General features: G+C 38.9%; 1 protein-coding gene across 1 annotated transcript in view; it reads right to left on the bottom strand.

Annotated features, from left to right (window-relative positions):
* Positions 1-17,504, bottom strand: part of SLCO5A1 (solute carrier organic anion transporter family member 5A1) — a gene marked incomplete at its 5' end in the record, with an annotated part of 69,425 nt that overhangs the window by 20,569 nt on the left and 31,352 nt on the right. The window contains 2 exons of the mRNA XM_032442594.1: positions 5,779-5,977; positions 10,288-10,452. Coding sequence (XP_032298485.1) covers positions 5,779-5,977; positions 10,288-10,452 — 364 coding nt within the window. The remainder of the gene's footprint in view (positions 1-5,778; positions 5,978-10,287; positions 10,453-17,504) is intronic.

Here is a 17,504-nt window from a genome sequence, read left to right on the forward strand (position 1 = left end):
GTTTACTACAAATGCCTTGTACAAAAAGAATAGTTTTTTTCTCTCAAGAATTTCTAATGAAGAAAAAAAACAGCCATTAGTTGTATCCAAAAGCTCATCATTAGACACTTTTAAGAGTCCCTCTTTTCACCTTTATTACCTTCAGTCTTCATCCATTGTTCATTTCTCTTTTAATGATGGGAAACTAATTATGCTGACTGATGGGACTACAGATGCTGAGGACTTGAAATCTCTACTGACAAACGTGCATGTAACCACATTTCCATCATGTATCTCCCACTAGTAGAAGCACATATTTTACATCACTAAGCTGAACCAGCATCTTCTGACACTAGGAGGCTGCCTACTTTCACCAAAGGAAAACAGAGCAGTGAGCTCTGAATTCCTGCACAGCACATCACAGATTTACATGCAGATTTACATGTTCAGAAAAAGCAGGTTCTTAGGTAAATTGAACCAGAGCTATTAAGTAAGTCCTGCTCATGAGCTGGGCCATGCAAAAAGCAGCTTACTTTCAGTACAACCAGTGCAATAGATACATGGGATGTATGAGAACCACCTGCCCAGCTTGTGTCAGTGGCACAGATGTTGTCAACCCGCAGTGCTGCTTCATCTGAGCTGCCAGACGCATCTGTCATGGAAAGGCAACACACAGAGACCAGCCCCAAAAGACACATTTCCTGAATTATCCTTTCAATTACAAGTAATCACTCTGCTCCTTTCATTTAACTGCAGGTTTGCTAAACATGCATACTGGGATAAGACTCATTTTTTGCATTTGTTCCCTTCTCAAGGAAGCTGATCTGTGTCTCCATGACTCAGTGCTGGTAAAGATAATGAAAAGATCTTTCTTAGATGAGGCTGATTAAAAAAAAAATGGGAACTCTTGTTCCTAACATTGTCTAATTTCTGTTCTCCTCTACAAATATTGCTCTGTGGAAGGCGGAAGGCTTCTGACTTAGGAATAAAGCAAAAAAAAAAACCAAAAAACAAAAGGGAAAGAATAAGGCAAGACATACTGCCTGGAATCTTTAGAGCTGTGACCTGTTATTTCAGACATCCAGATTTGTACTGAGACCCCACTATGTTGGCAGTCTATATACAGGTATGGAAAAAGTGGACCTTCATCCATGAGGCTACAATCTAAGTGAAGTGAAGATAAACAAAAACAATGCCTGAGTATCTTTTGGTAACATCAGAGTAGTAGAGAACTACTTTGGACATGCTTTTATTAGTATTAATTGAACTACTGTAGCAACCAGCATTACCATACACTAAGGAAATACAAAGAAAAGGAGAAAATCCCTCACCATACAATTTCTCTAACCTTAAAATTGAGCTATATGATCAAAAGGGTTAACTCAGTGGCAATGTTTTTTGTTTGGTATTGAAGCTTTAAGGCCTAGGACATTCTGGATGGCAGAGATCTGCAGCTCCTTGTTGGCAAGCAGCTGGAATTGCAGCAATGAAACAAATTTTGTGTAGCTGTCAAACAAGGGACCCTCTCACTGCGTTAGTTGGATTCCTTCTTTGTTGTCATTGTTCTGATCCAATTAGTCACTGACTCTAAATTAAGAGATTTGATAGGTCTGAAAGAGATACAAGGGTAATAGAAACACAAACTGAGTGTACAAGAGGAAGAATTTGTCTTTTTTCTTACATTAGTTGCCTCAGTATCTCAATTATATGGTTTTATTAAACTTTAATTATACCAAAACAACAGAATGCAATCAGAAGGGGCCTGTTTTGATTCATTACTTGCCAGAAATTTGAGAGATGGAACTGAAATAATCCAGGAATCTGACATTATGAGTAAGCTCCCTGGGAGCTTATTTCAGTTTCTTTCAAAACATGGAAGAACAAGTCTACAAACCACCAAAGCAGTCGTCCTCTGCTATTTCCCTTTTATTCAGCACTGGTGAGACCACACCTGTATTGCTGGGTCTAGGTTTGGGTTCCACAGCACAGCAGAGACCTGGATGTACTGGAGAGATTCCAGTGAATGGTCATGAAGGTGATGGACTGGATTTCCTCTCCAGTGAGGAGAAGCTGAGAGAGCTGGGGCTGTTCACTCCAGAGAAGAAAAGACTTAGTGGGGATCACATAAAATATCCAAATGGAGGGTGCAAAGAGGATGGAGCCTGAGTCCTTTCAGTGGTGCCCAGTGCTGGGACAAGAGGCAATAGGCACAAACTGGAACACAGGAGGTTCTATCTGAACATCAGGAAGCACTTCTGTGCTGAGCAAGTCCACATTCACTCATTTAGGACTTCACGTTAAAATGCTTATTGTTATGCAAGAGAAGGGATGCCAGACAGCAGAGCTTGGCACAAGGCTCACTGTATCAAATATCAAACATGCCTTCGGGGACAAGGCTGAGGAACTGAACAACAGATTCTGAAATGCTGAGATGTATAAAGCAGAGGTGTCCTTGACCTTCCTGATAAGAGAACTGCTGATGACACACCAACAGGGGAAAAACTGCTTGTGTCCAACATAAAACAGCAGAGAATTCTTGCAAATGTATTCTAATCTATGTGCACCTCCAGGGTTCCTCAGCTGGTACAGTCAGAAAAATACTGAGTTATGAAACATTTCTACGTTAAGTAAAACCCAGCTTGTCTAACTCTTCTATACTGGCTTGTCTCAGTTTATCCAAGGAAAAGATCTGCTTTTTAATGTAAGACAAGAGAAAAGTAGGACTAAACATAGTTGTCCAAAGAAGACTGTATTATATGTCTATACTGTATGGTATGTCTATACTGCCCAATGCAACTGAGATCTTCAGGCTGATGCCAGAGCAGTTAGTCCTGACATCAGACCCGGCACAGCCATGGTGAGGCAGAGCATGATACAAGACAATTTATCCTGAGCCAAACAGCTGTAGTGTTTCCCATGTCTCATGTAGGCATGCTAAACTGATTTTGATGTCTGTACACTGAACAGCACTGGAACTAGAGAACTAAGTATGTGTTTTATAAAATTTAAAAATGAAAGTACGCTTTTTTGTTACATAAACAATTACATTCTTTGATGTTTGAGTAAAAGACTTCCTCACTAAGTAAATGATATGAAGCTATCAAATGATTGACCACGAGGAATAAGAGAAAGTTTACCCCATCACATTTACAAGGTATATTTATAATTAATAGTGTTTGTTTATTACCATTTTTATCCCCTATTTATTTGTGCACTAAAAAACTTATACAGGGCTGAGGTTTCTGACTCCTGAATTCTACTTTACCACATACTGGCAGTTCTCAATTTCTGATGACATTAGTTTAAGCACACTAATTTTTCTACTGATTTCAAAGACCTGGTACACATCAGTGCTTTACAATAATCTGCAATTACTGTGTCTCACCTTTTCTCCCAGTAAGAAGAATTAGATGAAGGTGACCAAGAACTACTTTGCACTTGTAGTACAGCTGTCGATAGACTTGTTTCAATGCATGTATCTACTGTAAATATCATTTATCACAAAAATGAATTAGATATGCTTACAATTCTAATTTGAGTGTTCGCATAACAATAGTTTTATCCGAGTTTGATTAAGCAATAGATTTAAACTAAATAACCTTTTCACAGGCAGAAAACTGCAGCCTCTTCATCAGTCAAACAGGGACATTCTCAGGTGCCACAGTTCAGTTAATAGTTATAAAAAAAATGTTTAGAATCACAGAATGGCTTGGGTTGAAAGGGACCTTAAACACCATCCAGTTAGCATCCCCTTCCTGTGGGCAGGGCTGCCACCTACCAGCTCAAGCTGCCCAGGGCCCCATCCAACCTTGCCTTGAATGCCTACAGGAATGGGACATGCCCACAGCTTCTCTGGGCAAACTGTTCCAGTGCCTCACCACCCTCTGACTGAAAAATTACTACTAATCTCTAATCTAAATCTCCTCTCTTTTAGTTTAAAATAATTCGCCCTTGTTCTGTCACTATCTTCCTGTGCAAAAAATTGGTCCCTCTCCTCTCTATAAGCTCCCTTTAAGTACTAGAAGGCCTCAATGAAGTCTCTTTAGAGCATTCTCTTCCCCAGACTGAACAAGCTCAGCTTCCTCAGCCTTCCTTTGTAGGAGAGGTGCTCCAGCCCTCTTATCTTTGCTGCCTCTGGACCTGTTCCATTAGCTCTAAATCTTTGTTGTGCTGGCACCCCAGACCTGGGCACAGTACTCCAGATGGGGCATCAGGAGTGCAGGGGGGACAATAACATTTACATTTTATTTCTTAATAATTTTCCTTTCTTCATCTACTCCCACAGGCTGTCAACAAATATCACCAGAAAATTGACAATCAAGGCATTCTAACCACCTTCTATTCCCATTTTCTCCTTCAGTCCACTATGCTCACAGCAGGATTCATCACCCATGGTACTCCACTCCACAGTAAGCCCTTTGGCATCAAGTTTTCACTCTAGGTATTAAGAAAACAAATGAGCATAAAGGCTTTCCATCAGCTTATGGCTTTCTGTTGCTCCTTGACCTACGATTATGATTTGACAGCAACTTAGTAACACACAGCAACAGGCAATGCGAAATATTCTCTGTGTAAACTGTCCTATTTTCTCCTTCCCTTGCTTCCCATTCTTCTTATTTGTTTTTCATTTGGTTTGCTCACTGCCCCAGTTTAGTTCTTTTTTGTCCATCTGATCATCTCATTTCCTGCTCTACATTTCTCCTAGTCTCTTCCAAACCTCAAAAGATTACATGCAAAGCTGAGTGAGCTTTGAAAGCAAGATATTCAAATGACTTTGATACCCAACAAATAGTCATATTTAACAGGCAAACATTGTTTCAGATGTAGATGCAAAGTGAAAAACATTGCTTTGGATAGGTTTGCATTCTTCAAATGCTTAGTTTGTTTCTGTTTTTAAGCTACATGAAGAAAGGAATTTTGGCAAAAAGTTAATGTGCTGATCAGGCTTCCTAGGAACTACTTTCTAGGGAAATAATCTCACAACTTTTACTACACTTTCTTGCTTCCAAATATTCCTTTTTTTTTTTTTTTTTTTTTTTTTTTTGGATGTCACAGCCTAAATCCCTCACTCCTGCTATCTTCCCACATCCGTATCTTATTTTTCCTGGCAGCCTTTTTTAAAGGTTATAATCTGGTCAGTGTCCCTGACAATCAATGTAAGGGTTTCAAAAGCAATGCACACAGAATCACAGGATCATCAAGGTTGGAAAAGACCTACAAGATCGTCCAGTACACCCATCCACTGATCACCAATAGCTCTCACTAAACCATGTCCCTCAACACAACATCCAAACATTCCTTGAACACCTCCAGGGTCAGTGACTCCACCACATCCCTGGGCAGCCCATTCCAGTGCCTGACCACTCTTTCAGAGAAAACATCAGCACTAACACCAACAGCGTACACCCAAGTAAGACTGAAGACCTAAGATACTATTATGGTGATATTAAACAGACCTACTCAGAAATAAATATTACAATCTCTTTAGTATTTTCACAATTGTCAGAAACAGAAAGCATTCTGAGCAATCTATACAGTTTACTAGTGTTTTCCTTTGAATATATTCAAGTCCATTCCAACATATTTTCCCATCCATCAGAAAGGTGAGTTACTGCATAGGTTTCATTACAAACCAGATGTAAAAAAGAAGGGCCACACAGTATGTGTTCATACTGTAAATGATATATAATGCCATATTCCAGTTTGATTAAGTGGCTTCTTCAGAACATCAGCCATCAGCATTTTTTTCATTTTGTCACCAGGTTTATTGGAAAACCCCAGAGATTCAAAGGTACTTACCCAGTCGTATAAGGTATATTTATTCCCCCTAGATTAATGCTTTCGCATCCAACAATGAATAGAGTTGAAAAGCACAGCAAAGACACACCGCTGCAGATCATGGCCAGCTTTGCAGACTCTCTTGCACCAAGTTTCAGTTTTTTGATAATGTAGCCGCCTAGGACAATACCAACACCAGCACTTGGAACAATTATCACACCTGCCAGGAGGAAATTTGAGTGACATTAAAACAGGACCTACAGAAATAGAATATAACATAAATATTGGTTTCATTCCCTAACTAGATGATTACAAATGCTGCACTAAGATCTCCATTGTCTGATTCTCTGCTAGCTAGCAAACTGAGTCAGACTTTTCTAGAGTGTTGTCCAAGAATTAATAAAAGCTTCCTTATGATATTACCAGCAGCCAAAGCACTATAAGAGATCTATTGTATCTACAAGCAGAAACATTGCTTTGTATTTATTTCAGCATGCAGATAAGGGATATACATTGCTCCTAATTACTAAAAATGTGAAGAAATCCTAATTTGGAATCCCATCTATCTTCCTCCTCCTACTCTCCTGATTAAGTCCAGCAAAACATAGGTGTTAACCTAAGGCAGAACCCCTGAAGCCTGCCCACCTGGCAGCACACGCATGCAGCTGGCTGAGAGTTCTGCGCTGTGGTAACTTGGCTCTAGTGGAACAGCGCCTTCCTATATCAGAAGCCCCATTCATTTCAGCGCAACCACTCAATGTGTCAACCGATCAAACATGAATGAAGAAATTAAGATCCTACAATCAAACACTGTAAGTTTAAGCCACAGAATACATGTCCATTACATTTCTGTCATTGGTGCTGCTGATTTATGGTGGCGGTCTGGCAGCATATCACAGGGCTGTCCTTACTTCATGGGGCCAGAGGTGTAGTTAAGTCAGATTTCTTTCAAGCTTCTCCTTGGTTTTGCTTCTCAGTAACGTGAGAGAAATAAGGCCTTTGTTAATAAAGATATATTCAATATAAATACAGAATTCGAATAACTTTCAGCAGTGTTGTCTAAGGAGAAAGAGCCAAATTCTTAAAGAATTTGTCTTGTTTCTAAAGAAGCCTGTAGAACTATTACTTCAAAATATTTTTCATAATATTGCAAAGCATTGTCATTCTCTGCTAATTTGTCTAAAGGTGAAGGAGACAATACATTTATCAAAATGTTGAGACTGTGAAAGTAAAGTAAGAGGTAAAAATAGTTGCCACCTTAATTATACTTCCATCACCAATGGCATTATAAAGTAAAATGTCATTTCATGAGGAAGATTCTTAATAGCAACCCTTCACAGAATCAAAAACAGTCTTTCTTAAAAGAGCAGAATTTTAATTTCTAAGTCCTTCGAGGAGAATAAAATTATTTTCACAAAGTTCAAAGCTGTAACCTCTCTTGGCTTTCAATGACTGAATATGAACACGGGAAAGAAACGCCAATCTTTTTGTTTGCTCTGCAAATCTTCTCTTTAGATGAAAATGAACTCAGCCATGTAAGCCCACCATGGATGCCCTTCTGTAAGAAGCATGTACCAGAGAAGCCCATGTACCCACCAAACATAGACTGGGATCACTTGTGATGTCTTCTAAAACACCTGTGTCAGGTGAATCAAATTCCATGGACCAAATCTTTGGCTACACCTGAACTAAGGTCAGATATAGGCTTATTGAATAGAATTATTTTATTTTTCCTTCCACCTTACATGGCTTTGAGCTTTTAACATTTTTTGGACCAGAATTTATATTTTCTTTCTTATTCTCCTGAATGTACTAGAAAAGCCTTTCAATCATTGGAACCAACACTGTGTGCATCTAGCACCTTGTCAAAGCTGAGCGTGTAGGTATTTTGTGAGGAATTAAGTTAGTGGGTCTTCTATCATGAGTTATGCTGTGCTTCTGCTCACAGCCATCCTCTACCACACCATAAAGAACAGAACATAAGAAAGAGGAGATGAGCACAAACAAACTGCCTATCTGGACTGCCTCTCATTCAGGAGAGCAAAAAAGTAAAGGGGAAACCTACAGAAAGGACATAGAAAGACAAATTCCTCCATGCAAACTGGCACAGGAGATGGAAAAAGCTTTCTCTGGGAGAAATTTGATGGGCAGGAGCAGATTTAGTAGCAGACAGAAGTGCTCACTCCTCTCTGCGTGTCAGGAAGCCTGAGAAGTTCTTTTACCCCAAGCTCAAATTCTTCATCCCTGCACTCCTCTCCTCCTCCACAGGGGATATGAAATCAGAAGTGATATACTGTCAAAGGAACACTGCTACTACAGTGCACTTCCAGAAGAGCTTGCAGGGAAAAGCCAAGCATGTACATCTAATCAGGACAGGCATTCTTCACTTTCAAAGCCATTTAGAGGAATAAAGCTTAAAATCTGATATAAGCCGTTGCAGTGCACTCTCCTTCATTTCATATTGACAGTTTGGCTTACAGGAATCGTGTGTGTGCCAAAAAATCTCCTGGGTACAGTGCTCCAAGGCAGTATCAGCTTTCAGTCAGCAGTTTTCAGGCTTTGTCCTTTTTGCTGTTGTCAGGATGCTGCAGCACTTGAGGCTTTCCACAGTGGCAAAAGATGATCTTAACAGTTACTAATAGCCTGGTAACAGAAAACTGCAATATCTGCTAACAGTGCTATACTTCCAAAGGAAATAGCATAGAGAGTTTCAAAGCAATTCTGTTTGAGATACACCCTACATCTTTCCTAGAACTAAAGGTAGATCCAACCTATTTGTATTCACTTTAGCAGAAGTTACCAGAGCAGGGCTTTGTAATACAGCAGCTCTTCCAACTACAAGTTATTTGAATTGTAACTCTTTTTCACAAGTAAATCTTCTATCAAAGCACATAAAATTTTAAAATGCATTTGTCTAATATCTATCTGCAAACCTAAAGTCAAAATTAAACCCAATTACAAACAAGATTTCAGCAAAAGCTGCAGAAGTTCAAGATGTGAAATTTGGCATGAAGAATTTTTGCTGCTGATCAACGCAATGTTTGTTTAAAAATATAAATAAATTGAAACTTAGTTAAGAAACTGCTGCTTATGCATTGGGATGCAAAATAACCTATACAAAATTTTTAGCACAAAGGGATTCAGCAAGGTAATGAAGTACAGATGTACATATATGAATAATTTGCAAGTCCTCTTTCTGCTAACCAGAAAAATTTGGGAACTGGTTATGTTATTTATTAAATTAACTAATAGAATTTACTGCAGAATCTCCAAGTTTCATTTTCCAGATTTTCCTACAAAACGGCAAACTCCTGTGGGTCTGCAGATACCCTAAACTTCAAGTAGGACCATAGTTCCATCAATCATATCTCCTCCTTATGTACATAACAGAGGGATTTTATGCCCTCATTCCAGCAAGCTCGAAAACAGAAATCAACTCATGAACTCATGGCACTTCTCTGATGCTTCTCCTCCACACTCTAGAGAGATTCTTTGCATTCCTTCCACACACTGTAGGTGACAAGTTATTCCCATGTGTCTTAGTGACTTGTCCCCCTTTCTCTTGCTGCCTTTTTTCTTCTCCTTGCACCTCATCTTCACTCCAACAACTTACTCTCCACCCCACTGCACCTTGTCAGGTGTATCACCTGGAAGCATGGAGGAACAGAGCAATGTACAGCTTTCTATCAGTAAGAAGATGCTTAGAAAAGGACAAGAGGAGATGGAGACAATTGTCTCAGATGTAGCTAGGAGAGAAGGGTGATGATCTGCTTGCTGTAGGTATGATTCTAAACAAGAATGGCCCCTTCCTCTAGGGAAGCTGCAGTTGAAAGCCATCCCTCCCCGCTACAGAACTGACACTCCCAAGCTGCAGAAGTTGGATTTAGCTACACACTGCGGCAGCAGAAGTGGCACAGCTGCAAGAGCAGGGCTTCAGCAACACCAGGGCCTGAGGAGCCATTCTGCCTAGGCTGTGCCATTGGGTGCTCCGTGGTAGCAAGGACATGGGGAGGAGGCCACCAGCAGCTGGAGGGGAGATGAGGAAGGGAAGGGCAGTACAGATAATCAGACAGTCCCCAGGGAGAAGAAAAGGCTAGCATATTTGAAAGATCAAAAAGGAAGTAAAATTCTCATCAAATAACAACACTTAAAAGATCTTTTAAGCCACACACATCGCAGTAATGCTCCTGGATTTTCTAGGTTGCTTTTCTTGCTTTTTTTTCCCCTATGGGCTATTAACATATTATGAAAGGTCAGTGTCGGCACGCACACGCACACACACACACACACACACACACACACACACACACACACACACAAACAGCCTTCAAGCAATTTAGATTGGTTCACATTTTCCTAAAAAAATATAGCAAACATCGATGAACAGCCTGAATACCCAAACCAGCATACAAAGATGGATCCAATCACCTGTTCTAAAAGCCATGTTTTCAGTTCACTCCTATATTGATTTACTTCATCAGCCAAAGAACAACAACCCTTGCAATGTTACACTCGTTGGCAATGCCTTACCAGTGTAGATGCTGGCATTGGAAGCTGGGATGCCAAACTGTGACTCGATGAACTTGGGAATGAAGGTAATAAAAGCTGTAACAATGGCACTCTCAGCTGTGTATGACAAACTCACAAAAAGGAATGTCATGTTGCTTAAGATCCTGACAGCTGCTCGTGGAAGCTCTATAAAATGACAAAAATGACAAATGAATGTTATAAATAATGAGTGAAAAACAAAAGCAAATTGGAACAAAACAAATTGATTTCCTTTGAGATGGACTGTAAATAATGGCTTGCTAGCATCTGGCTCCATTTGCCGAGCGGAAGGGAGAGTGCATATTTTACATTGCACTCTTTGCTGTTTGTTCTTACACTATCTCACTGCATTGCCTAGGGCTGCAGTCCCATTTTTCACAAACAGAACTGAGGTCTGTTTTAACACTGTCTGAAGAAACAGGACCTACATAGTAACAGTAAAGAGCAGAGAAAAACAGCAAGAAAATGTGGAAAATTCTGAATTATTATCGTGTCTTCTGAAATTTTCTAGGATATAACACACATAATATGCTACTGAAACAACACTGAATTTTGCACTCCACGTGAGGAAAAAGATCCCATACACCTCTGTAGCTTTCTGCTTAAAGGACCACCACTGGAAAGCTGGAATAATATTACTATCATTTGGAAAGGAAACCAAAAGATTTTAGATTAAAACAATTTATACATGATTAAAAAGCATTTGCAGTGCATGCAAACAAAGTATACTGAGAAAATAATATCAATATCAATGAATCTCAACATACATTACATATGTACAACTCACACAACTCTAGTGTGCCTTATCTCAAGAAGAGATAAAATGATCAATTAAAAATGAGTACACATCATTAGCTTAAATTTAAAAAGCATTCATAGCTGTTATAATTACCCTCAAGTCAAATATCAAAACCCCATGAAATTCAGAACCATCATTAAAAGAAGCACTTAAATACTTTTAATTCAATCCTAAAGCAATATCAAGTTACCATCACAAAATGATGATAACTCGTCTTTTTTTTTGTTGTTGTTGTTTTTTTTGTTGTTTTTTTTTTTTTCCAGATTACATGGCAGAATTGTTAAACAGTGGTTGTTTTTTTTTTCCTCTTGGGGTTTCTACCAAGATCAGATGTTGTGTCCAAGTGTGACAGATATATTCAGCTCAATAAGCTTTGAGTTTTTTCATCAGCATTTCACGAGAACTGAACACTGCCTGAACCAGAGCCCATTGAATCCATTGACACAAGCATTCATTAGAAATAAACAGCTGAATAAGTGTAGAACAGCAGAACTCCTGTGTGAGAATGTTACTGATGTTAGAAGTTGTCAAGTCAAAAATCTGTCTCTCTCCAACTTCAGCAGGTTATAAGTATAAAAGAAAGTGGAGTTTAGACTCCTGTCATGTCAAAACTTGTTAGACTGAAAATTAGCACTGCGGTTGTCTGATTGCATCCAGTCTTAGCTTATGCCAGATGTCAAAAATTATACTGATTTCATTGTGCAAGCAGAGTTTATCATTTTAATGAAGTCAAATGCTCTCTTTCTGCCTCTATGAAGAAAAACACTAAATGTTAAATACTAAATTTGGTGGAAATAAGTAATGAATAAGTCATACTAAGAAGCACTCATATATTTGAATCTTAACATTTTTAACCACTTACTGTTTTGTTGTGTTTTTGTTGTTTTTTTGGTTTTTTTGTTTTTTAAATTATTGTAGCACTGATTACAATGGTAGAACAGGAAAAGAAAAATAAGAAAACACAAGTATGCGGCAATACAATATCGATGTGAATATATGGAAGCTGTGATACAGCCGTCCTTAAGCGGAAACTGCATGAGAATAGCAAGTACAAAATGAAACGTTATCAGTATTTATTATCAGATATGACACACAAAATACAGATGAACAAAATGGATCTCTTTATTCAAGAGGAAATGACAGAGAAAAAACATCAAAAGTGTAAAAAACATTAGTCATCAAACCTCAACAGATTTTGCTCTTTATCTGGGGGTTGGATTGCATTGGGTTAGCCAGTGAAAGCACAGACACAAAAAGAAACCAAAGAAACAAGAGCCAAGACGCTTTTGCAAAGCCTCTCATGGGGCAAGATGATGGAGTTTAAGAAAATGTCTGACACAGGACTGCTGCTGCAGTATTTCCTTAGGGACATGGCATGGGACTGACTGCCATTCCCAAGAAATGGCAGCAAGTAGTTATAATCATATTGCTGCCACTGGGAGAAAGGAAACACAAAAGAGAGTGCCAGGATTGATTTTGCTGGAAACTGAGCTACTGAATGTTTTGAAACATGGGCAACAGCACTCAGCTCTCACTGTGAGGAGACGACAGAAACAGTGGCTGAGAGACCACAAGCAAGTTGAGACAGTTCATTACAGCACCAAGAGCCAGAGCTAACAAATGCAGGATCCCAGCTGTAAACAAACACATCTTCATCTATCCCTCAGGTAGAGGAATGAAGAACAAAAAGAGTAAAGATTCTGTTTAGGATAGAAGAAGGAAAGGAAAAGGAAAAGGAAAAGGGAAAGGGAAAAGGGAAAAGGGAAAAGGGAAAAGGGAAAAGGAAAAAGGAAAAAGGAAAAAGGAAAGAAGAAAAAAAAAAAAAACATCCGCTAAGACTCCACGTTGGCCCCTACCAGCTTTTTTGTGTCAATACCGGCTGAGCAAGAATACGATTCTCCCTGTTTTCAAGATGCAGCAAATTGATGGGATATCTCCGTTGCTTCTTCAGCTCTGTCCTTTCTGCTAAAGTTGTAGCAAAGAAAATTTTTAAAAAGATACACTATTGAAAACTTCTTACAAAAGTGAAGGCACCCATTCAGTAACCGTGAATGACATTAGTTGTGGCATCTACTGCAGTATCTGGAATTCCTTTGTGACTATTAGGATTGAGTGTGATATATATGTAGGCATAAAATTGTTATGAACAATCCAAAAATATTCAAGAAGAATATTGTCTTTCATGTTTCAGCCTCATAATAATGACCTCATGTAAGTGTTGGTGGATGAGTGACATTGAGTATGTCTGATAAAAGGCTACGTATAGAAGAGAGTTGTTCACTTGTGCTGGATAAACACAGAAGAAAAGATGATGGCAACTTTCAGAAGATCGGACAATACAGAGAGAAATGTCACTTCATTACGACGATGAACTTCATGGTCTTCGCAGAAACTGAAAGTCTTTAGCCCAGAACTTAAGTCCCAAGATTTTTTCTAAATCCATAATTTTAAAGGATCATAATACTTACTGAAGTTTAGTTCTTCCTGGAAAAATTGAACTTCACAAAAAACGTATGGGTTAGAAATTTCAGTCTAAAGATACTGAAGAACTAATTAGGTAAACAATTGCAGAGCTAATGAACATTTTGCTCTGGCATTCTGATGTAGAACTGTGCTTTCTCTTAACTCCTACTCATATTTTTCAAAGTACTAAGCACCTAGCCTAAAGGTTATTACTAATTTGAAAACTAATTAGTACATTTAAGCTGGGTTTGTACTGCTAAATAGATAAAACTCAGAGCGCCCTGGAACAAGCACAAGTTCTCTTCAACTCACATAAAAGATTCTCCAGGGAACAGTTCTGATTATTTTAATTTCTGGCAGGAAATAAAACAGAGATTATTCCTGTATACAGCACTAACACAGACCACCTGCAGCAACTGAGGCTTGCAGCTCTTTGCGATTCCTAAACGTATAAGAAAAAGTTGTTATACATGAAAAATCTGGCAAATAAAAATGTTTTTGCAGAATTCAGTTTTCAGTTTTCCTCTTATGAATACAGTAAAATCCTATGCATCAGAACCCATATTGCACTCCTGAATTTAAAAGCTTGTGCTAACAATGCACAATAATCTCACATCTTCCAACCACATTAATTCCAAAAAGAAGCAAGAAAGATAAAATCTTTAAAGGTTTTTTGTACTATGCAATCAATCATGCATTTAAACCATTTCAATGTCACATTATTTTTGTATGATTTAACTATAGGCCTACTCCTTCATTTCAAGGTCATTATTAAACCTGTCAAGTTCTGATTTTTAGGAGGCCTTCAAAAACCATCTCTCATTTTTGCAAACGTGTAGCAGAAACAAACTTCATTCTGCCATTTGAACAAATAAGTGTCTACCAATTACATTCCTGAAATTGAAACAATCATTTAGTATGTCTGAAGATAACATTACTACATAATACTACTTTACCAGCCAAAGGTGGTACAGTGCATACAATCAGGGGAATAAAATGTCCAGTTCTATAGCACCACCCTCTTGGTACTACAAATATCCATGGTTTTGTTTATCAGAATGGCAGTTAACACTTTCTGTCACACGTGACTCTTCATTTGCTTTCCAGCAGCATCTCAAACTCCAGGTAACACTGCTTATCACTGCACAGGGCCATGCCAACATTTTCTATTTTGAGATCTCCAGGATAACACAAGCCAGCAGCAGGGGGAGTGACGTGCTTAAGGTCAGTGGCATGGCAGGAAACCCAGCCCTTGGTCTGCTGATCTTTCTGACATTTACAGAGCTCACCTGGGCACACAGCCCAGCACCCCCTCCTCTTGCGCTGATTCTCTCTGACTGCTCTTGGTGCAGCTGGTTTCCTCAGGGGAGCACTTCAGTACTTTACATCCCCCCAGCAATTTCTTTTACCTTTGGTGATATCCTGACAAGCATTATTATCCTGTCTCAAGTCCCAGTAGAGACTGACTGGGAATGGCATAGGACAGCTAGAAGATACAAAAAGACAGACAGGAAAATTGCACGTGGGCTGGGCTCATGGACAATATAGGTTTACTTACTCATATACTAGGGGGAAAAATTAAAAATAAAATTTAAAAAGTAGGAAATGTATTGAAGTAACACCTCTTAGCTTGAAACAGAACATTTTAGGTGAGTAATATATGTATTTTCTTTCTTTAAACTGCTCCTTTATGCAATTGCACAGTAAGCTTCTTTGTAGCGGGAAGTAAAAGGGACTGCAGAGAGTTGCCACTGTACAAAACCCTGAGGGTATCAACAAAATGAAAACAGCATTTCTGTTTGCTTAAGTTTACAATTAATTTTCATGTATGGGATTGAATTATGGCTTCTTTATTATGCATCTTATCTATCTCATGATGCTTATACTACATCAATTTCTCCCAGGAAATAAAATCCCATTTTCCTCCTCTTATGGCCTCTGTAACACTTTTGATACTTGCTTCAGAAGCATTTCCCTTCACATTGCTTGCTTGCAACATAAATAGGAAAGACTGAATTCCAGCTCCTTGCATCTTGAAACATGGGAAAACAAATATGGACCTGCATTTTCATATGATCCCAGGTCTATGGGCCAAAATAAAGCCAAGGTCACTGAAGCTGGAAGACAATTGTAGCAGAAGCCAATTTTGTCCTACATCTTCAGTCTACCCTGGCAGCCACCTGAGGAACAATAATTCTAGCCCATTGATATCACAACCTTTTAATTTACTTTTCATTCACATAAAAAATTACTTTACATGACATTAGGACAAATTGCAACAGGACAAAGCTTTCTAGGTAAGACAATGTCAGATCAGAAGATCAAAGTACAGTTTCTTCCATGAGAGACTTCCTAGCAACTATGCACGGATTTTACAGGTTAATGGCACTGACCTCTGTCATGACAGACTAGGACATCACTGATATTTATTAGTACAGAATAGAAGATGTGACCTACTACATCACCAGTCTTACGGCTACTGCCTAAGTGGAGTTTTTTGCCTAATATTCTATAAAAAAGAGAAAGCCCTGAAATTCAGTGGGAAGTATAAACTGAACACTGCATCTCAGAAAGATAAATGCTAAATGACTTAGACATGTGACTATTTTTCCTTCCTATTATAAATGAAATTACATCAACTGAGAAGCTTGAGGCATGATGTCATTCCATAAAGCCCACTTAAACTTGAAAAATAATTAAATGATAGTGCGCTCCTGCCACAGGCTCTCTTTGCTAGGGTAAATGACACCTAATGGAAAAGCTATTATCAGCTTATAGGAAAACACTTTTCACTGTCTAATCTTGACTCCCTTGATGTCTTTCTGACACATGGAATACAATGCTGTTTTTCAATGTTCCACATGCTGAAGTTTCTTTAGAGAAAATGGAATGTTTTGTATATAAAGGAGTTTCAATTTGGTGGCAGAAGTAATACTGTAATCAAGGATTTTGTTAGTAGAAGATACAGTATCCATTTAGGCCGATAGGCACTTTAGGAACATACAACATGACCTGGCAGGTAAAAATATGCTCAGAGATAACATCAGAGATCAGCAAACTCATCCAGGTGCAGGGTTTGACTGATGGCCTGTATCTTTTCCACACACATCTATGGGCTAGAGCAGACCCTCTGCTTTGTGATTGCCTGCAATTGTTAGGAAGGAGCCTATCGGGGACTGATGTGTTTCCCACTTCCCTAGGTTAGTGAGAAAATCTTGTTAACAGCAAGACAGAACTGCTTTTGATAGACAAAAGCCTCTAAGTTTGAACTGGGAAAAAAAGAAGTGGAAGAAAAAACAAAAAATCACACAACTAGCTTTAACAATTTAGGAGAAAACATTACATACAAGGAATAGTACATAACGTGGGAATACCATTTTCAAAGAAGGAAGCACACAACATGCTTTTCTCACATTTTTATCACTTTTAGAGCCATTCTACATAGATTATTGGACCAGGAACCATTACCTTACACTGAGAAACAAACGGACAATATGAGGAGTGATCATTTATCTATCATTAAAGTATCTGTCAGTCATAGAAACACTAAATGATTTGGGTTAGAAGGGACCTTAAAGATCATCTAGTTCCAACTCCACCGCTGTAGGCAGTTGTCAGCCAGTAGATGAGGTTGCTCAGGGCCCCATCCAACCTGGCATTGAACACCTTCAGGGATGTGGGCTCCCCACAGATGTGCCCCAACTTCTCTGGATAGTCTGTTCCAGTGCAACCCCTCTCTATGAGAAAAGAATTTTCTCATAATATCTAACTTAAATCTTTCCTCTTTTAATCTTAAGTTGTCATCCGTCCATGTGTGTCCCCCCCTGCTCCCTCCCCCCCTTGTCCTATCACTATCGGACCATGTAAAAAGTTGGTCTTTCTCCTGTTTGTAAGTTTTCCTCAAGTACTGGAAGGCCACAGTGAGGTCTCCTCAGGG

Source organism: Coturnix japonica, chromosome 2, assembly GCF_001577835.2.
Source record: "Coturnix japonica isolate 7356 chromosome 2, Coturnix japonica 2.1, whole genome shotgun sequence".
NCBI lineage: Eukaryota > Metazoa > Chordata > Aves > Galliformes > Phasianidae > Coturnix > Coturnix japonica.